Source organism: Cucurbita maxima, unplaced genomic scaffold (genome assembly GCF_002738345.1).
Source record: "Cucurbita maxima cultivar Rimu unplaced genomic scaffold, Cmax_1.0 Cma_Scf00026, whole genome shotgun sequence".
Classification (NCBI taxonomy): Eukaryota; Viridiplantae; Streptophyta; class Magnoliopsida; order Cucurbitales; family Cucurbitaceae; genus Cucurbita; species Cucurbita maxima.
Genome location: NW_019272042.1, coordinates 2,325,604 through 2,346,797, shown reverse-complemented (window position 1 = coordinate 2,346,797; position 21,194 = coordinate 2,325,604). Strand labels below are relative to the sequence as shown.

General features: G+C 36.2%; 2 protein-coding genes across 3 annotated transcripts in view; one reads left to right on the top strand and one right to left on the bottom strand.

Moving 5' to 3' along the window:
* LOC111499203 (paladin) overlaps positions 1–16,279 on the top strand; it is a 26,359-nt gene extending 10,080 nt beyond the window's left edge. Inside the window, exons 4-21 of one of the 2 annotated variants that reach the window (XM_023150717.1) lie at positions 360–431; positions 1,298–1,368; positions 1,665–1,764; positions 2,201–2,299; positions 6,436–6,562; positions 9,077–9,210; positions 9,295–9,354; positions 9,550–9,785; positions 10,644–11,073; positions 11,424–11,747; positions 11,866–12,465; positions 12,560–12,733; positions 13,126–13,356; positions 13,441–13,724; positions 14,473–14,757; positions 14,914–15,036; positions 15,434–15,884; positions 15,996–16,279. In XM_023150717.1, coding sequence (XP_023006485.1) covers positions 360–431; positions 1,298–1,368; positions 1,665–1,764; positions 2,201–2,299; positions 6,436–6,562; positions 9,077–9,210; positions 9,295–9,354; positions 9,550–9,785; positions 10,644–11,073; positions 11,424–11,747; positions 11,866–12,465; positions 12,560–12,733; positions 13,126–13,356; positions 13,441–13,724; positions 14,473–14,757; positions 14,914–15,036; positions 15,434–15,566 — 3,483 coding nt within the window. In that variant the 3' untranslated portion in view covers positions 15,567–15,884; positions 15,996–16,279. Of the gene's footprint in view, positions 1–359; positions 432–1,297; positions 1,369–1,664; positions 1,765–2,200; positions 2,300–6,435; positions 6,563–9,076; positions 9,211–9,294; positions 9,355–9,549; positions 9,786–10,643; positions 11,074–11,423; positions 11,748–11,865; positions 12,466–12,559; positions 12,734–13,125; positions 13,357–13,440; positions 13,725–14,472; positions 14,758–14,913; positions 15,037–15,433; positions 15,885–15,995 lie in introns of those variants that run through there. The other variant, XM_023150718.1, reaches the window with a different exon arrangement.
* On the bottom strand, positions 16,236–21,194 carry LOC111499296. The gene is made up of 3 exons (XM_023150855.1): positions 20,596–21,194; positions 16,644–16,811; positions 16,236–16,518 (listed from the first exon to the last, which is right to left on the bottom strand). Exons 1-3 carry the CDS (start codon positions 21,121–21,123, stop codon positions 16,321–16,323), a joined length of 894 nt encoding a protein of 297 aa, XP_023006623.1. The 5' UTR covers positions 21,124–21,194; the 3' UTR covers positions 16,236–16,320.

Below are 21,194 nucleotides of genomic sequence, written 5' to 3'. Positions count from 1 at the left end.
CTTTATTCAAAACTACTTAAAAAAAAAAAAAAAAAAAAAGTAGGTACAGTACTTAGATTGATTTTTCTATTTTATTGGAAAGCAAGAGGTTCCTGTATAGATTGACCATAACTCAGGAATATAGTCATTACTTACAGTTGTGTATGCTTGTTAAATTTATTCTGGAGAATGTATACTTGAATTTTTGGCCAGCAAGCATATGGTGTCTAGGGCTAAATGACATCATTTTCTAAAAAGTTCCCGGAGAAACCCATTGGCATATGTTAGTATTTTTTTTACTTAATATTTATCATGTAAATCATTCACGTCACTTAGAATGGGTTGTGATTTTGTTTATTCATTTTTCTGTATTGAATTAGGTGGTATATATAAATGGACGTCCATTTGTTTTGCGCGATGTGGAAAGGCCTTTCTCCAACCTTGAATACACGGCAAGTTATTTAAAAATATTACCCTTTAAAAACTGACATATGTCTTCCTGTTCCTTGACTAAAGAAGTTAGTACAACATACCTTCTTCAATGGAAGGGGCTACTTATTTATTATGCATGTAGATGTGCTCAACAATTATCTTCTTCTGTAGGTCAAATCCACGAGTGTAATCTTAGTTTTGGAGATTCATTATCTCACATTCTACTGTATTTTTGTAGTTCATTGTTTACAGCTTATTATTACTCATTTTGTATTCTTTGAAGTGATTGTGTTGTTTTTTCGCCTGCTGCATGATTTGTATAAAAGATTAAAAAGGGAACACATGTTTCCTTCTGGGTCGTGTAATTTCTTTAGAATTATTGTACTGGTTAGTCAAATCATGTATGTATGACATTATGTATATCCCTCTCCAACTGAAATATTAAAAGCAACATTATATCAGAAAATTATTGCCTTTTTCTACTCATTAGTGCACCGATGCGATTTTATATATATTGTTTTATTGGGTTGTAAATGAGAGAAGTTGCATAATTCATGCTAATGTAATGGTGAGAAAAAAAAAAAAGAATATCCTAATATTTTGGTTTGATGGCTGTGCTCATATTCTCATTCTGATTTTAATCCCGTTTTAGTACGTATCTCTATTACCCTATTATCTGATTTCAATTTTATGCATCGATTTTGGTTCTGTTTGGTGTGTTGAAAAGTTGTGTGTATGACGCTTTGGTGGTTGAAGGCCTAATCTATATATTATGAGGATTTGGGTGTATTTAGATTTTATTCTTGTCATATGCGATATTGCATGGTGAAAATCATACTGGAAAGTATAATCTGGTTTCATGTGTTTGTATTTAATTTTGAATTAGGGAATCGACAGGGCTAGGGTTGAACAAATGGAAGCTCGGTTGAAAGAAGACATCTTAATTGAAGCTTCAAGGTATTTTATCTAAGAAAAAACGTGTAAAGGGACTTTGAGGCGAGCGAAATAAGTAAAGAGACCTTAGGGTATGGGTTCAAGCTTATGATAGCTTCCTTCTTAAAATATCTGGCAATCACATTCTATAGCCGTATACAAATTTATTGAACTTTATGAAAAAAGAAGCTTTAAGGTTAAGTATATGTGTTGTGTATTCCATTAAATAGTTTAATGCTTCTTTTTTTAAAGTTGCTACCATTTATTCTACTCTTGTTTTTATTTGATGGCAAATTTTATTTTCAAATCTGACTTAGCAGATATGGGAATAAGATTCTTGTGACCGATGAAATGCCTGATGGTCAAATGGTAGACCAATGGGAACTGGTGTCTCATGATTCCATCAAATCACCTCTGGAGGTATCAATATTGTGTTAGAGCATTTGAAGGGTACTAGTGGGAATATTATTAGGAATCTAGTAGTGGCATGTTTGTAATTACTTAGAAATTCACTTGTGTTCATAGTTATAAATTGAAGGAGACAGAACTTTTGGGTAGGCAGTTTTTGGACGGTACCTAAAATTTGTATTGATATTAAGAGGAAAAATTACACTATCCCAAACGCTTCAAGAGGCTTGGCCTCTGCCACAAGCTATTTCTAAAAATTGCCTACACCTTACTTCTAACTCCTCTTCATAATCATAAACACAAACCAATTTCTAAGCATACAAATATGCCCCTGCTAATATTCTCACTATTTCTAATGTTCTAACACATTAAAACTCACTTTAAATTTAGTGTTTGCTTTATCAAAATATCTACATTCAAATTAGCCAAAATGTTACTTTTGTTGTAGGTGTATGAAGAATTACAAGTGGAAGGAGTTCATGTAGACTATGAACGTGTCCCAGTAACTGATGAAAAATCTCCCAAGGAGTCAGATTTTGATATTTTGGTGAGTTATTAGTGTTGTAAACTTTGAATATACCAATTTTGTTTCTTCCTACTTTCAGTATGTATTCATGCGTTACATAAGGTAGTTTTGTTGAGACTCTTATACACTAGGAGATGGAAAAAAAAAAAAAAAAAAAGAAAGAAATGAGATGTCTCCATGCTTCATTTAGTATTTTCTTTTAACTGGTAAGTTAGAGTCNTTTTTTTTTTTTTTTTTTTTTTTTTTTTGTTAGGTCTTGAAGATTCAAAGATATTTCAAGTCAAGTAAGTACTCAAGTTCTTCTCTACAATTTATCTTGGATTTAAGCTGTTGTTGCGTGGAAAACAAGTATTTTTAAATTCAGTTGTCTAATGGTGGATTAACATTCGAAGGAAAGACGAAAGAACAGGAGCTTTCCTCTGTTTCTTCTTAAGGATGGTGTCTACATGTAGTTTGAAGATAATTTGTTGTTATTGTCAACCCCAAGGATCAGATGAACGGTTCGGCCATTACTGGCCCCATCAGGAAGGAATGCGCTGAGCACTGGCTAAGAATTGCAAGTGCTTCTGATGCCTTAGTGTGAGAGTCAGATATCCTAAGAAATTAGAGCGTGGCATGTTTTAGGAATCTTTTTTGTTTCTGTTAGTTTTCCTTTGCTTTGTTTTAGGTAGGGAATAGGCTAATTTTGAAGGTTTCTTAATTTGACAGGTCGCTCGAGTTTGTTTTTCTCCTTTTGATTTTGGAACTTTTACTGATTTGCTGTAGATATGAAGGACGCATGTTTTGTAACTTCAATATCTGGAGAAATATTGAAAACTTTTGTGCTCTTAATATATATATATACTCCTTGGTCATTTCTTATTAAAAAAAAGTAAAAAGAATTTGGTTGGCTAAGGTCAGAACATTCAGACTTGATCAATTTTAATTCTCAGAGGGGTTTTCGAAGGAAAGAAGAAATTAGTTAAGCCAAGTTATGCTCCAGATTCAGAGGTCCTATGCAGATTTTGTCAAGAAGCAGTAGGGTAGTTCTATCGGCTTCTTGGTTACAGAAGGTGTTTGAGGTAATTGACTTGAATTGGGAAAATTTGAGTCATATCAAAGATTGAATGCACATGATGATTGGAAAGACATTTCTTGTGAGATGAAGAAGGCTTTTCTGATGATTTTCTTTGATTTGAATATCGATGGATGTAATGTGGGAAGTTGAGATTTAATTTAAAGAGTAAAACATGTTTTGTTTTTTTTTTTTTTTTTTTAAACTGTAGAAACAAGAAACAATACTTTTTAATTAATGATCAAAAAGTTAAAGGGAGTATTAACGTACGAAGTCTACAAAGAGTAGACAAAGAAAGAAGAAAGCAAAAGTAAAGTAGATAACAAAAGAACAAGAGTACAAATAAGCCCTCCAATTGGAGCAAACATCAGAAAATGAATAGCCCTTGAAAACCTGAATAGAGAACACCAATAAGAAACTTTAATCTTGATGAGTTCAAAACAAACTTCCCAATCAAGAAACTTATCATCCAAGATTTTCTGGTTTCTTTCAAACAAAATTTCTGAATGAATTTTCTTGGAAGCATTAATCTGTAGAATCTTTGCTTTTGTTGGAAGGGAAGGGTCACAAAGGAAATGTTGATTCCTTGTGCGTGAATCCAAACCAAAAGCTTGGTACATATTAAAAAGATTAAAACGAGCCACCAGCAATGAAATACATAACGATGGAAAAAATGGTGATTCTGATCAGAGTTTGACATGCACAAAGGACAAATTGAGGGAGATAATGGCACGAAAGGGAGCTTTATCTGAAGCCTAACTGAAATTTTAGAAACCTCTTTTGGGGTGCTCGGTTAAATGGAGCTGGACTTCCTTGCCCCTTCACAATGGTGGCCTTGGAATCGGATCATTGACACAGAGGAGCAAATGTTTTTCTTTTGAAACGGCTGTGGACATTTGTGCAAGAAGAAAATACTTTAGGGAGGGTGGTGGTTGCTAGTATCTATGGTTGTGAGACTCTGGGATGGATGTTTCTTCCTTCTAAACGAGTTTCTAAAGCAAGATCATGGGTTGAGATATCTAAAAACATTGCTTTCTTCGTGAATTCCATTAACCAAAAGGAAAATAGTGGGGAAGAATCAAGTTCTGGCAAGATGAACAGGTAGCAATGTGTGGATGGTATGACAGAGCTTATTGGTCCCTCAAAAAATCTGGCAAGCTTACTGCTCAGTCAGCCTTTTTTAAGTTAACCAATACCGCTGAGCTTAAATCACCTTGGAATCCTCCCATTAACTTTTTTACGCTTCCCTCTTGGGAGAAATCAACACGAAAGACACTTTGGAATCCTCCCATTGAAATATGAAAGATAAGCCGGACGGGTGGAGAAGCCTCCTTTCAAAAGGGGGTAGTGTTATCCTGGCACGATCAGTACTTAATAGCCTGCCTATTCATCACTTTTCTCTTCCAAAGGCCCCAAAGAACGTGTCAACTCTATGGAAAATATTATCAAAGACTACATATGGAACGGTGGCATGTATAAGTGATATCAAAACTTAGCAAACTGGGAGTGGACTTCTTTTCCCATGACGCTTTATGGTTGGGTATAGACTCTCTCCCACTAAAATACTTCCTTGCTTATTTAATGGATTTGGAGATTTACTCAAGAAGGAATTCCCCTCGTTTATGGTGCTAATTCTCAAGAGTGGTTGATGAAAGAAATCGAGAATCAAGGGAAAAAAAAAGTAACAAGCCATTGGGTGGACACGCCAAAAAATGTGCTTGCAATCAAATGCGATTTTGGATGGATATTTGGCTTGATCAAGCTTCTTTTCAGTCTTGTTTTCCTGACCTCTTAAGTCATCTCCAACAATAAAGGTGCTTCCATTCTGGAGTGTTGGCATAATTGTAAGCAATCCTGAAACTTTGGCCTTTGATGAGTACTGTTTGGTAGAGAAGTAGACAGTTGGGTGGTGATCATTGAAATGTTGGATTTCGTATGCCTAAGTTAGGCCGGATTGGTTAACTTTGTCCCTTGAGAGTTCTGGAATTTACTCCACAAGGTCAGCTTTCTTAAGCCTCTCTAACACCCCTTCAAAGGCTAATATTCCCCTCACTAGCTTGGTGTTGAAATGTAATTGCTCAAAGAAAAAAAATCCTTCTATGGTCAATGGCATTCAGAAGCTTTCACACTGATGATTTGCTTCAAAGAAGTTTAGATGTTGGGCTTTGTCTCCATCTGGTTGTAGATTATGCTTGAGGGAGATGGAAGTTATTGGTCACTTGTTTCATCACTGTTCCTTGGCTTTTAAGGCCTGGAATTCTATTTTCAAAAATCTAGGGATTGTAGATTTTCTTCCCAGGCTCAATGGTTGGCTCTTTGAAGGTCTTTAACGGTTGGATTCTGTTAGGCAAAGCTAGGATTTGGAATATTGTGCTACTAGAACTCTTTTGTGGCACTTATGGCTTGAAATAAATGATAGATCTTTTCCAGATAAGTTTCTTCCTTTCAACTCTTTTTATATTTTGTACAAAATACGGTTTCTTGGTTGACCTCTTTACCATTTAAATTTTTTTTTAACTGCAACCTCCTGACAATTATCAGTGATTAAAAAAGCGCTAGTCAAGTAGTTTTTTGTGATAGAGTTTCCTCTACCCCGTCTTTAGATTCCTTTCTTATTCTAATTTATATATTTCTCTTTGCTTTCTATAAAAATTCAATTACAAATGGACGTACTTACCCATCATTTTGTCTTTCTCTATCTTCTCGCTTAACGGTTTTACTCGAAAGGGATGAATTCTTTTTATCATTCTCCCTTTTCATTAATGATTGTGGATGTCTATGCTAGTTGTGCATTTGACTGATCTCATTTGGCATTTCCTTGCTATTTCATTTAATATAGAATATTTAATATATCAGTGACTAGAGTTTGAATCCATGATTTTAAAGGCTCCAATTTTAATTCAATTAAAGTAAAAGCACCCACATGAACATAGTTACAACTTGCGCCTAAACCCATGGTGTCATATAGTTCTCCCATTCATTTATCTTTAATTGGTATTTTTTATGCTTGTTGGAGTAATTTTTTTTTTTCTCATTGTTTTGTTTGTAGCTTGGTTGGGATATCCTGTTAGGTACATTATCTAGTATTCATTCTTGTATGCAGGTTCGCAAAATTTCTCAAGTTGACATAAACACGGAGATAATTTTCAATTGTCAAATGGGTCGTGGGCGAACTACAACTGGAATGGTGATTGCAACTTTGGTCTACTTGAATCGAGTTGGAGCTTCTGGTAGTAATGTTGTCTTTTGTACTCGAATTAACGCAAAATATCTTTAATTTATAGTTATATAATTTTCTGTTAACATTATTTCTTATATAATGTTGTTCAAGAAAAGTTAGGTTTTTTTTGTTTGGAAACTTAGTGTTAATCATCTATCAACCCAAAAGCCTAAGCTAATAGGCTAAGGTAAATTTACTTATATCAATGCTTTCATTCCCTATCACTTGTGGGCATGAGAATTTTAGAAGGTTAAACAAGTGGAAATCAATATTAATTGGGGAGGAAATGAAATTATAGAGGTTCAAATACAAAACCTCGTACTCTAGTATCCTTTTTTTTTTTGGTTGAACAAGAGATAGAAATTTCCACTTAATAAATGAAAAGAGACTGACGCTCAAAGATACAAAATATGGACATAAAAAGAAAACATAAAAGAAAAACCCACAACAGAAATGTCTCTAAGAAAACAAAACAGAAGAGAAACTTTCCAGAGAAACTTGTAAATAAAGTGCATGGAAAATCAAGCATAACATTAAAGACCACCCTTTGAAAACCAAACCAAAGACAACTTCAGCGAACCATGAAACAAAGGAAAAAGGCCCAAAAATAGAGTTGAATAGAACCAACAGGGGGAAATTCTGAAGGGAGTTCCATCCAAATTTAAAACCCTACAAGGAGAAAAGCAGAGCTGAGCTCCAAACCATCAACAGAGAACCATTGAACCCAAACCTCCAAAGAAGCAGAAGTACCAACTAAAAATAATCTAAAATCTTGAAGTGAACAATAAAAAAAGATGAGATCCTTGTGTGTTCATGAGAGGAATTTCACATAATTCGAGGTCACAAGCTTTAATAAGAGAAACATAATTGTCACTTTCATGAAATAATGCCACTAAATTGTCAGGAAAATGGAGTCTATACTCGGATGGTTTTGAACATTGAACTGTTTCCAATGTTTTAAGAATATGATATCTTGATAGATCTTAATTAGTATTTCCTGAGGTACGGAACTTTCATAGAGTAAATGAAAGGATATACAAATGCATGCCAAAAATCAGCTCAAAACAAGTGAAGCCAAACCAAAAAAAAAACAGTATCAAATGCACAATAACTAGGGAAAGGGCTTCAACTATAAAAAATAAGAAACTAAGGATGGCCTTTAATGTTTAAGAATAAGAAAGCAAAGGATAATATTCAAAACTCTTCAAATGCGGGTTCTCAAAGGGAGATATTAAAGCAGCAGCCTCATATTTTCACTAGATTCTTAAATTCTTAGTCATCAAGTTGGAGAATGTGTTTTGGATTATTTTCCTTTTATACGGAAAAATGTGTTGATAAACCTGAGAATTATGCCTGAACATCATAAAACTTAGTGAGCTTAGAATAGTTAAAAAGAACTGCAAAGCACAGAAAGACACCCAATCTTACATCATCATGAAAATAACACATTTTTCATATTGTGTGAAGAGGGTGTTGTGGCAGATAGGTATTGAGCCACGTTATGTTGTATATGTATTTGGTTCAAGTGCGATTAAAGAATTTTTTTTCAAGGGATTCTTTCCTTTTCTTTTTTTTTTTTTTTGGATAAGAAAAGGGATTTGAATGCCACATAAGTGTGGAGCATTATTCATTGTCTCCATGGACCCCATGTATTTCTAATTTAATCAATTTCCACCATTTATTTTTAGGACAGAATGGGTACACTTGTAGTTTTTACACTTGGGTTTTCATATGTATCTTGATCACTTTTTTTCTGGGAGGATCTTGCTTTTCTTGGGAAGATCTTTTCTGTGGCTTCTTTTGTTTTTACATGCCTTATAGTTGCACATTTCTTAATGAAAGGTTCTCCTAATTTTTTTCAGTATATCATGAGTCTTATTGGAGAGAGGGAGAGATTGTGTTTGATGTGATCCATTGGTTATGGGTCAGGATTGAAGTATTAGTTTTCTGTTTAAAGGGAAAAAGGAAAGTATTAGTTTTATCTTTATTTTGCTAGATTAAAGAGCGTTTATCATGAATACTTCTAATCTGAGGTTTTCTTATCATGGTTACCTTTATATATTCGTAGATCATTGTGTTTCAAAGCATGTATACGTACATGGTAACTGCTTGCAAGCTGTATTATAGTTTTATTAGTTTGTGTCTCAGAGACCCTGTAAAATATTTATTTAAATTAGAGAATCCTTCTTGTTCAAGATTTAGTTTCTTTTATGAAATAACTTAAATGGCTAAAAAAAATTCTTGCAAGGACATTAAAATTATTTTTTATGTCTTATTTGGTTATTAGAGCCCTTTCGTTTTAGTTTGGCTCCCTTTGCTGAGCTCCTTTTTTGTATGCCCCCTGTATTCTTTCACTTCTTCTCAATTTTTTTTTTTTTTTTTAATAACCAAAAAAAATGATAACGAGCAGTTCTTGCAAGGATATTTAAAGTATACACATAATCCCCTAAATTAGTTGGATTTTAGCTGGATTATGTTAGCGTGCCGTTAATGTTAATGTTAATCTTGTTACCGAACCATCTAGGTATCACAAGGACAAATTCAATTGGAAAAGTTTCAAACTACAGTACTAATGTCGATGACAATTTGCCAAATTCGGACGAAGCAATTCGTAGAGGAGAGTATGCAGTTATACGAAGCTTGACTCGAGTATTGGAGGTACTTGATACTGTCTCTTACCACTTTTTGCTAAATTTCTTAGCTAGTATTTTTTCCTATTATAACAAGGATAATTCCCTTCAGGGTGGTGCTGAAGGCAAACGACAAGTGGATAAAGTCATAGATAAATGTGCCTCCATGCAGGTAATCTTTGAACCTAATCGATACTGCTACATCCTCTAATTGATATAGCTGATTTAAGTCAAAGTGTAGGTTTCTTTTTTTACTTGCTATTCTCCTTTCTATATGTAGAATCCTATTTCTTTCTGCTTTACGCTGTATTTTCAATTTTATCATGAAATTCACAACAATAGGATGTGTCGTTAAATTGAACTACAGAATTTGCGAGAAGCAATTGCCACATATCGCAACAGTATTTTGCGGCAAGCTGATGAGATGAAGAGAGAAGCAGCATTGTCATTTTTTGTGGAGTACTTGGAAAGATACTACTTTCTCATATGCTTTGCTGTTTATATCCATTCAGAGAGATCAGCTTTACGTTCTACTTCATCCGGCCATTGCAGTTTTGCTGAATGGATGAAAGAAAGGCCTGAACTGTATAGTATCATACGCCGGTATAGCAAATTGCATTATGTAAATCTTTCCGTTCTGTCTTCATCTTCTTTTTTATTCATGGGGGTTGGTCCAAGTTATACACTTATAACTAGTTTTGGTGCTAATTTCAACTTAAATGCAATATTTGTTTTGGATGACACAAGAGATTAAAGAGATGATCGGTCAAAAGCCTTGGCATTGCCTTGGAGAAGCTGTGGTAAAAGTTTTTCATGAACTTCTTTTTCTTTTTTAAATCATGTGGGTTGGCCATTGGTCCAAGTTGTACATTTATAATTGTTTCTGATACAAATTTTAATTTAAATACTATATTTGATTTGGATGACATAAGAGGTAAAGTGATGATCGGCAAAAATCCTGGCATTGCCTTGGAGAAGCTGCGGCAAAAATTGTTGGGGAACATTTTTTCCGATGGCCAGTTTAAGAAAGATACAATAGCTGCTGGTGGTCCAACCACTTCATTGCATTCTATTATACTGATCCACATTGACTTGATTATGCTAAGTGAGGAGTTAGTTGTTATGTTGGCTTTCTGGAATCTACCTTCACATGATTTGCATCCAAATATACATTTTTCATACACTAGTTCTTAATGCATCAATTTTAGTTCGGCTTGATTCTGTTGTATGCATTGAAATCTTAAACATGTGTTGTGAAATGTAATCGGGATACTTCAACAATAATTGCATATGCGTTGACAAGTACTATCTCAGAAGATTGCTTGTGCCATTAATCTTGTTTATTGAATACCAAGTTCATACTGTATCTGAATTCACAAAATTTTATCCCCTCTGAGAATCCTAGATTTCTGGAGCAAACTATAGCTAACTTTCTTGCCACACTATTTTGTGCGTTTGAAGGTTGCTGAGAAGAGATCCTATGGGTGCACTCGGATATGCTAGTTTGAAGCCTACCCTATTGAAGATTTCTGAATCTGCTGATGGTCGTCCTTCTGAGATGGGTGTAGTCGCTGCCTTGAGAAATGGGGAGGTTCTTGGAAGTCTAACTGTCTTAAAGAGTGACCATTGTCCCGGTTGTCAAAACCAAAGTCTACCTGAGAGGGTGGAAGGTGCACCCAATTTTAGAGAAGTCCCTGGATTTCCCGTCTATGGAGTGGCAAATCCCACCGTTGATGGTATTCGATCTGTCATCAGAAGAATTGGCAGTTCTGAAGGTGGTCGTCCAATATTTTGGCACAATATGAGGGAAGAACCTGTTATCTATATCAATGGAAAACCATTCGTGCTCCGCGAAGTTGAAAGACCATACAAGAACATGTTGGAGTACACGGTACACCTTACATTCAAGATTTTCATGTTGATAGGATTAAAACATTAAAATGTGGTCGATGAGATCTTGGGTCAATATCCATGCACCAAAGAGGGATCGAAAAAATTGTATGAATTCTGTCACAACCAGAAAGCTCTAACTAAACCAACAATCATAGCAAATTACGATACGTATATGGGTTAGATTAGCCAGCTAAACCTTGGACAGAAAATTACCTCCCCATCAAAACTCACCCTGAATTTGGTCCTGACAATTCATATGATGCAATAGCCACACTTGTTCCTTTCAGGCTATTGTTTACTCTGTTTCACCATCCTTTGAGAAGTCACAATTATGAACATTCTTTTCAGGGAATTGATCGAGAGCGAGTGGAGAGAATGGAGGCGCGACTAAAAGAAGATATTCTGAGGGAAGCTGAACGATATGGAGGTGCAATAATGGTCATTCACGAAACAGACAATCGGCAAATATATGACACTTGGGAACATGTGAGCTCTGAGTCTGTTCAGACCCCATTTGAAGTTTTCAAAAGACTAGAGTGTGATGGCTTTCCTATTAAGTATGCACGTGTGCCAATTACTGATGGTAAAGCTCCTAAAAGTTCTGACTTTGATGCATTGGCATTGAATATAGTTTCTGCTTCAAAGGATACTGCGTTTGTGTTCAACTGCCAGGTTGAAGTTTCCACTCTACCTACTTTGCCTGCACGTCAACTTGTGGATCAAAGAATCATGATCATCATTTCTTTTTAATTTGTTTTACTACTCTTTAATCTTTGTTTTATGTTGTTAGATGGGTATAGGAAGAACAACCACTGGAACTGTAATTGCATGTCTATTAAAACTTCGGATGGATTATGGAAGGCCTATTAAAGTTCTGCTCAATAAGAAAACCCATGAAGAAGTGGATGGCGGTACCTCGAGTGATGAAAATACTGAAAGTAATGCTGCATTATCACCCTCCACACATACAGAAGTTAAACAGAAGAATCAGAGCCGTGTGTTTGGTATAAATGACATCTTATTGTTGTGGAAGATTACGAGACTATTTGATAATGGCATGGAATGCAGAGAAGCCTTAGATGCTATTATTGATAGATGTTCTGCACTGCAGAACATTCGCCAGGCTGTTCTGCAGTACAGGAAGGTATTTAATCAACATGTGGAGCCAAGGGTGAGGAGGGTAGCCTTGAACCGTGGAGCTGAGTATTTGGAGCGTTATTTCCGTTTGATTGCTTTTGCTGCGTATCTTGGGAGTGAAGCATTTGATGGTATCTGTGAAAATAGAGAATGTAGGGGGATGACATTCAAGAATTGGTTGCATCAGAAACCAGAAGTCCAAGCAATGAAATGGAGCATAAGATTAAGGCCTGGGAGATTTTTTACTGTGCCTGTAAGTCCAATCTCTCTCTCTCTCTACACTTAAGTTACCCAGTGTCAGAAATGAAGGGGGCATATACGGAGTAATGTTAAATTTGGAAATTCAGGAGGCATTGAGAGCTCAGCATGAGTCTCAACATGGAGATGCTGTCATGGAGGCTGTTGTTAAGGCTCGTTGTGGTTCTGTTTTGGGTGAGGGCTCTATTCTTAAAATGTACTTCTTTCCTGGGCAGAGAACTTCCAGCTATATACAAATTCATGGTGCACCTCATGTGTTCAAGGTATATGTTTACTTTTCCTAGTTTCTTTTCTATATTGATATCATGACCTATTTAAAGAGGTTCTATATTTTGTAATCCTAGCATGCGTAGAATTATTAGTTATTAAATAGTACTGAGATTTTTCCCTTATGTGGGACTAAGGCATTAGTTTTTCATATTGCATTATGTTTCTCTTTGGTCTACCTTTTACTGTCCTTGTTCTTTTTGTCCCTTTTTATAATCTGTTCTTCACCCATTTGCAACTCCATGGAATTCATATGTTCTTTAACCCCTTCCCCGTTTTCTTTTTTTTTTTTTTTTTTTTTTTTTTTTTTTTTTTTTTTTGTCTGCCTTTGTATAGTTTTTTTATTTATCTTAATGAAAGCATGGTTTCTTACCAAATTGGTCTCAAGGTTGATGGATACCCGGTTTATAGCATGGGAACTCCAACAATTACTGGAGCACGAGAGATGCTAGTATATTTATGTACTAAGCTCAAAGTCGATGCATCTTCTACTCTGAACGTGGCAATAATTGATCTGAGAGAAGAAGCGGTTGTATACATCAATGACACCCCATTTGTCCTCAGGGAGCTGAATAAACCATTTGATACTCTCAAGCATGCCGGAATTACCGGTCCAGTGGTTTGTATCTACATACAATCTTATTGTTTATGAATAAATAACCAGCCCAGATATCCCAACTTCATTCAATGTGATCAAATGTAGGTAGAACACATGGAAGCACGATTAAAAGAAGACATATTATCAGAAATCAAACAATCTGGTGGTCGTATGCTTTTACATCGTGAGGAGTATAATCCATCGTTGAATCAATCCAATGTTATAGGATATTGGGAGAATATCTTTGCTGATGATGTGAAGACTCCTGCTGAAGTTTATGCTCATCTGAAAGATGAGGGACATGATGTTACTTATAAGAGGGTACCATTGACCAGGGAGAGGGAAGCATTAGCTTCCGATGTTGATGCCATCCAGTTCTGTAAAGATAAGTAAGTACCTTCCCCCAAAGATTTCCATGGGTCTCGATGTTAACATATTTTTAGAGTTAATAAACACTTTTGGTCCATAAACTTTAGGAAAGAAACAAGTTCCTGAATTTAGTTTATAACTATTTAATCCTTAACTTTTAATCTGTTACAATTTAGTTTCTATGCAACACTTGTAATTTAAAATTTATAATGACTTAGTCCCTATATAAAAATAAATTGTTAAGATTTCGTAGTTTTTTATATGGATAAGCTAATTAGAGAGCTTATGTGCTTATAAACTATAAAGACCAAGTGCTCCAGAAAAAAAATGAACACTTAAGGACTGACTATAAAATGTGTAGGGTGAAAATACAGTCAAACATTGAATATTTGCCAGCTTTTGAGGATGCCCCTCTAGACCTGATCTTGGGTTCGTGTTCTTAAAGGACCTTAGGATCCATGTTTTTCAAATAATATGCTCCGTTCTGGAGCTTCTTAGTGGAATGCCTTTACAACAGTGACAGTATTGCTTCAAGAATTAAAATGCAATAAACAACGAAATTTCCTTCTATTTTTTCTTGATAGTTTATAAGCTTTTCATTATTTACGAGGTTGTTCAGATTCACGAGTTCTATGATTGGTTAAAAGATCAGCATTGCCGGACTACTGTAATTCTCAAGCCCCCATGTGTTGTGGTTTCAGAAACCAGCTTTCATTTTTCGCAGCCTTTTACAAAATTCAAATTCTTGAAATAATTTTTTTTCTCTAGCTCTGCAGGATGCTACCTCTTTGTGTCACACACAGGATTTGGAGGAGTGGCATATGCAATGGCCATTCTATGCATAAGGCTTGGTGCCGAGGCAGATTTTGCTTCAAATATTCCACAATCCATAGCTAATGCAGATTTATCTTATGCATATGAAGACGGTTTGCATGCTCAAGCATCTGAAGAAGCAGCATTCAGACTCGGTGATTATCGTGACATCCTAAGCCTTACACGAGTTCTCATGCACGGTCCTAAGAGTAAAGCAGATGTAGACATTGTCATTGAAAGGTATGCGAAAAATTATTTATGGCTTTTGCCTTATTGTGTATGGGTGTGCACCTAAGAGAAGATTACCTCCTTAATTATTCTGTGCCTTTGTAACCTGCTGTTGAGTTACTCCTTTCTTTTTAACAGTAAAGCTGAATTCTTCATTTGCTTTTGAAGGTGTGCAGGAGCAGGGCATTTACGAGATGACATTTACTACTACTGTAAGGAACTTAAAAAATTTCCTGGCTATGATGAGGAACATCGAGCTTACCTCATTGATATGGGTATTAAGGCTCTCAGGTTAGAGTTCGATTATTGATATAATTAAATTTATCGTATACATTAGCTTAACCTTTTGGTATTAAAAAGGAGGTCTTGTTTTCTAATCCTTTTATTGTCATTTTTCCTGTTAATATTGATTTTCACTTGGGCTCTCTTCCAATTGCCATACCCACAAGTGGAAAGTTAAATTATTTATATGATTAAATTTATTGTAATCTACCACATTAGTTTTTGGGTTTAGTGGTGATTTAATCGTTATCATTAATTTGCTCGAGCTAGATATTTTGCAGTGGCTAACGCGATTTTTCCATTCACAGTTTACCTCATTTCATGGATCCAATGAGAAGTTTTGTTTTTTTTTTTTTTTGGCTCAAATAAGTTGTGTAATTGTAATTCAACTTTGTGTCTGCTGCAGGCGGTACTTTTTTCTCATCACTTTCAAATCCTACCTCTACTGTACCAAGGCAGAGGATATGAAATTCACATTATGGATGAAGGGACGACCCGAATTAGGTCATTTATGCAATAACCTCAGAATCGACAAATAGTTAGGCGAACAAGCTTGTAACATAGATTCCTGGTCGATACCCTTTGTCCTAAGCTGTCGTCTGCCTGTACGCAATAGGCTGAGTGTTTTCTTGTAAAAGTGTGAATAGAGTTTGCCACATGTAGGGGGTGATACCTATATTTGACAGAATTATGATTTACATGTTCAGCAAACTAGACAATAATAGTTACCAAAGAGACCAATGGGCTGGTCTTTGATTGGTACACCCCTAGTCCTCATAAAATTGCTGTATTCACTGCAATGATATATGATAATGTCGCCCAAGAACATCTAGAAGCTGTATATTTGTCTCCATGAAGTAAGCTCTTCATTCTTCTCTACCCCATAAATTAATGAGTTTGTTTATTGTTATTATGAAAAGAAACAAGTCATAATATATATTGTGACTTATGTGAGTATGGTTTATAAGGTTATGGCTGTCAAATGGAGGATGTGAAGAGTGCAACATCAAGAGATCTCCTGCTAGAGAAACTCCAAGCTCTTTGTTTGTAATGAAATAAAACGTATTTTGCCTTATTTGTTGTGTAATTTGCCCTCCAGCTACATTGAATCAAGGTTTGAAGTGTTGAAGAAAATACTGTAGCCATTTGTTTGAGTTGGTTAATGACAAATCCAATGAAGCTTTTGGCAAGAATATTTGTGCTGGAACTATTTTGAACGAAGGAATTTATGGTATTGCACAGTATAAATCGAGATCGAGATGATTTACATTATATGAATGTGAGAAGAATCCATTAGCAGGTGGTTGAACTGGTTTTATGTGCTTCTTCTCGAATACACATTAGGTTAAGCTTTATCTCGTCACAAAGCCTACCCTCAATAAGTCGAACAGGTAACATAAGCTTTGGCTTTACATCGACCCTATATGATAGAATTGTATTTAGTTCTTGATCTTGCAAGTTACCATCGTCTTCGAGTCTATCTTCATCAAACTGCATCAACATAACCAAGTTACGAAATTAATGGTTAGTAATGTTAATTATAACTAAATGGATTAAGAGAAATGTAGGGAAATCTACTGAATTGATTGTGATTGTTATATGCAAAGGATGATTACCTGTTCAATGGACCATTCTCCCTCAAAGAGAGCAAAGTCACCTTCTATCATCTTGAATTTGATAACTCGCCTTTTACCGGAAGGAAGAATTTCAAGGTCGTTCTCATAACAATCAATGGTTCCTTTAGCATTAAACTTGAAACCAAAGGCCAAGTTTTGCTGTCCAACCTATTGAAAGAATGTCAAAGCATGTTAATAGGCATGAAGAAAAGAAAAACAGCATGTGAAGGTGTGGTGTCAAAAGTCCATAGGATTGAATCATACTGTAAAATAAACGGCTTCAAATTTGAGGAAAACAATATTGAGTACATCACGAAAGGTGAACACAATATTGAGTACATCACGAAAGGTGAACACACGGTAACGTTCATGGTGGTGCTTTAGGATTCCAATGTACTGCATCTAAGATTATAACGAGTTTGCCGGCGGACCATTACTGTCACATTCTTGAGTGAGCTGGTGCGCAGCCATCTTATCCACTAAACTAGCTAGAAGCTAATGTTTCGAGTCAAAGCACTAAAAGATATGGACCAGAAAATGTGGCGGTATAGACCCACCACTAGTCAGTGCATTAGCAACTAATGCAACAATGATAATAAGAGAGGAGAGACCAAGACACAACTGAATGAGCTCAATGTGCAGCACCAGCTTCAATCGATGTGGGGATATACTAATTCATTTACATATTTCACATACATGAAATTAGGAGGCAAGAGCACAAACAAGGGTTTCTTACAATTTGTCAAGCAATAGAGCGTACTGGCAGTCAACTGTAGTTGTGCCACATGAAATTCAATGTTCGAGACAGAGGTAAAAAAAATTACACTAACATATAGAAACTAAGGGCTGAATACACAATACAAAATTGCACATTCCTACAGAAGATTAGAGCTGAACGCACAATACAAAATTGCACATTGCCCATTCGTATTACTCCTTGTGTAAACGTTGGTAATTAGGGGTTTAACCTTTGCTCCAGACCAAAAGACACCTTGTCCCTAAGGTATCTGGGAACTGCTTGCCGTTGATATCAATTCGACATGCCTTTAAATTCAAGAGGAGCCTTCTAGCGAAACAGAATCTCCAAACCAGCAGTCTCGGTGTTCCTCCACACACAAAAGACCTTGGGTGGTTTAACGACCACTCGACTTTGCGAAGAGGGGAAGCCTGAGCACTGGCCCCAACCCCAAGGGGATGTTTGAGCTACAAACATGACGTGATAGATTAAATGGAGGAATGTCCAACTTATAAGCAACACCCTGAATCCTTCGCAGTAGATTAAAGGGCCTTAGGAAGTTGGATGTAAGCCTTTCATTGCATTTGGTGGCTAAAGAACGCTAGCAATAGGGCAGATTTCTAGAAATACTAAGACTTCCACTTCGTAGTTCACTTCATGGTGAAGCAAATCAACAAATGTTTTCATTCACTCTTGTGCTATAACAGAGAAGGTATTGTGTCCACAGGGTAGGTCGGGAACAAGGAAGTCTTCTTCATCCATGTCTCCTATTTCAATTTCCTTCCACACAAACTTCCCCATTTATTTTTGCAGGGAACTTGAATATATATATTACTTTTTTAAAAAAAAAAATATTTATAAATAAGAAGCAAGGAGGAGGGGGATGGGTAATATAATCCCCGCCCTAACCCCGTTTAGCTAATAGGGAAGATTATCTTCCCGCTCTCTCCCCATCTAAATGAGGATTCCCCACGAATTAAATGAACATCTCTAAGTGCGACTCAACTTTGTCATTTGTAGTCTTTTCACCCTAAAAACCAAAGAAATGGTGAACAGCCATAAACTGCCTACAATGGGATTGTATCGTACCAAAATTCAGCACGTGGTAGCCTAAAACTCTACTGCTCTGGTTTCTCATAGCAGAAGCAATGCAGATAGGCTTCAAGACATTTGTTCATAATTTTAGGTTCCCATCTATCTGTGGGTGGACGTCATGCTTTACTGCAGTTGAGTGTCTTGTAAACGGAATTATTCAATTAAAAAGTAGTTGACAGACTCCTTTTCCCTGTTGGAGACAATGAGTCTAGGAAACCAATGGCAGCGCCCAATTTCTTTGGCAAACAGAGTAACACTAGGAGAATATGTCTGTATTTAGTCACCTTGTCCTCAACATACCCATACGATTTTGGGAGACCCTCTGTGAAATCCATCATTATATCCACGTAATTTGCTTGGGGACAGGCTAAGGGGCTGAGTATAGTTACCAGAGACTGCTTACAAATTGGGGGCTCTTTTAAGAGACAATTTCATTGATGATTGAAATTTACAAAAGGATGTATAATCCATGGTATTTACAAAAGACTTTCCCAATTTACAATGAGGGAGGTATAACTATAGGAAGTAAAAATATTATACAGTTTATACCAAGATATAGCTTGGTAAACAATATTGTCGAAAAGTTTTGTGTAGCTCTGTGTCTTTTCTGCAAATATTCTCTGATTTCTTTCTTTCTACATATTCCAAAAGAAAGTCATGATGAGGTTTTTTTATAATAGAGCTTTTTCATTCTCGAAAGTATGTAAGCCATATCCAAAAATTCCTTCAAATTCATTGATAATATGAAATTACAAAAGAGAATAACCCTGATCGAAGTGAGTTACGAAAAACCTCTCTAATTGGATGGTAAAGAGGAAAAGCTATAGTGAAGAAAAATGAGTGAGCATTGACACCAAGAAGCCATAAGAAATACCATAGCATCAAGAAATCAATCAAAAGTAAGTTCCTTGTTCCTAAAAATTTGCTGATTTCTTTCTTCCCACAACTTCCAAAAGAAGGCCCAAATAAATGTCAACCAAAGACATTACTTCTTTTTGTGGATGTCTCATAAGAACATATGTAAGAGTCAAAGACGAGATTCTTCCCCTAAAAAAATGGAGCTTCCCTAATTTATTCAAGAAGAGCTAACTACACATTCAGGCTTCAGAACATCTGGTGAGAAGCGAAGTTAAATCTTCCAAGAAGGAAATGGATAGGATTTACTTTTGGGTTCTATAGTTCTTACGGACACCAAGGCGTTAGAAATGTGGCCTAGCACCACTCTCCTCACATGGAAAATTAATATAAATTCTTACCACGCACTTCACAATATGGCTTACTAAATTAACATAATTCATGATATTTTGCACAAAATCATCAATATCAGTTGGAAATAACCTCACCCTGTTGAATTTGAATCTCGTTATAATACTTGTGTTTGAACACGTGAGTGTTAAGAATCAAAGGTATGATATTGTCCACTTTGAGCATAAGCTTTCATAGTTTCGCTTGGGCTTCCCCAAAAAGCCTCATACCAATGGAGATAGTATTCCTCACTTATAAACCTATGATCATTCCCTAAATTAGCCAATGTGGGAATCCCTCCCAACAATCCTCCCCTCGAACAAAGTACACAATAGAGCCTCCCCTGAGGCCTATAGAATCCTCAAACAGCCTCCCCTTAATCGAGGCTCAATTCCTTTTTATGGAATCCTCGAACAAATTACAATCTTTGTTCAATACTTGAGTCACTTTTGACTATACCTTCGAAGCTCACAACTTCTTTGTTTGATATTTGAAGATTCTATTGACATGGTTAAGTTTAGGGCATAACTCTATACCATGCCATGAATCATGAATATCCAAAATGGTATAATATTATCCACTTTGAGCATAAGCTCTCATGACTTTGCTTTGGGTTTCTCCAAAAAGCCTCGTAACAATGGAAAGTATTCCTCACTTACAAACTCAAACTCATGATCATTCTCTAAATTAGCCAATGACTCCTTTCCTAGCCCAGCTATGGTATATCTAACTTTTTGTGTTATATTCATAACCAAGATAGGTGTACAGAGAAACAGAAAGAAGGAAATCGAGCGCTCCAGGAATCGTTAAATGTGTTCAAATTCCTGAAGAACATACGGAGGGAAAGTGGCGGTAAAGAAGAAGAATAAAAACTACCTGAAAGAGTCGGGCATGGTTGCCAGTCTTAAAAATCAATTGGCTGAGAGCAAGACCAGGTATGAAATCAGCCAATTTCTCATAATCCGTCAGGATATTCCACACGGTCTGAAGTGAGACGTCAATACCAATTCTCGAATAAATTCTGCGAGAATTGTTACCCAACTTCTCGATTTGGATGCTTACTCCTCCATCATCCTCAAAAATCGTTTCAGATTCTGAAGCGTCAGAGTATTCGTCATTGTCATCAGTATCTGAGAACGTGGGGTCGGAATTCGAATAATACTTTCTGAATCTGGACCTAAAATATTTAGCAGGATAGGTAGAATCTGAGAAAATGTTACTTGATTTGGTTCTGCTGCTACTGGAGACGGCAACACGCGAAAGAGAAGGATCCGCTCTAAAATTAACCACGACGGCAACAGCGGCGGAGGCGGTGGCCGGAAATGTGGGAGGCAAACGGGAAGGGGAGCAAGAGATCAATGGAGAAGAATACGTTGGATCTGATGAATTGAGAAACGAAAGCATCGTTGTAGGATTAATGTGCAGTGGAGATTGCTGTTCCTCAAATCCTCGCCCTCTCCGACCTCACCTGCTTT

Bases quoted from the DNA above. Each gene is read 5' to 3' on its own strand.
- LOC111499296 (XM_023150855.1), bottom strand. From the start codon at position 21,123: ATGCTTTCGTTTCTCAATTCATCAGATCCAACGTATTCTTCTCCATTG. The intron at 16,812-20,595 runs GTAGTTTTTATT...TTCTTTCAATAG, and splicing joins ACCATGCCCGACTCTTTCAG to GTTGGACAGCAAAACTTGGC. The intron at 16,519-16,643 runs GTAATCATCCTT...ATGTTGATGCAG, and splicing joins GAGAATGGTCCATTGAACAG to TTTGATGAAGATAGACTCGA.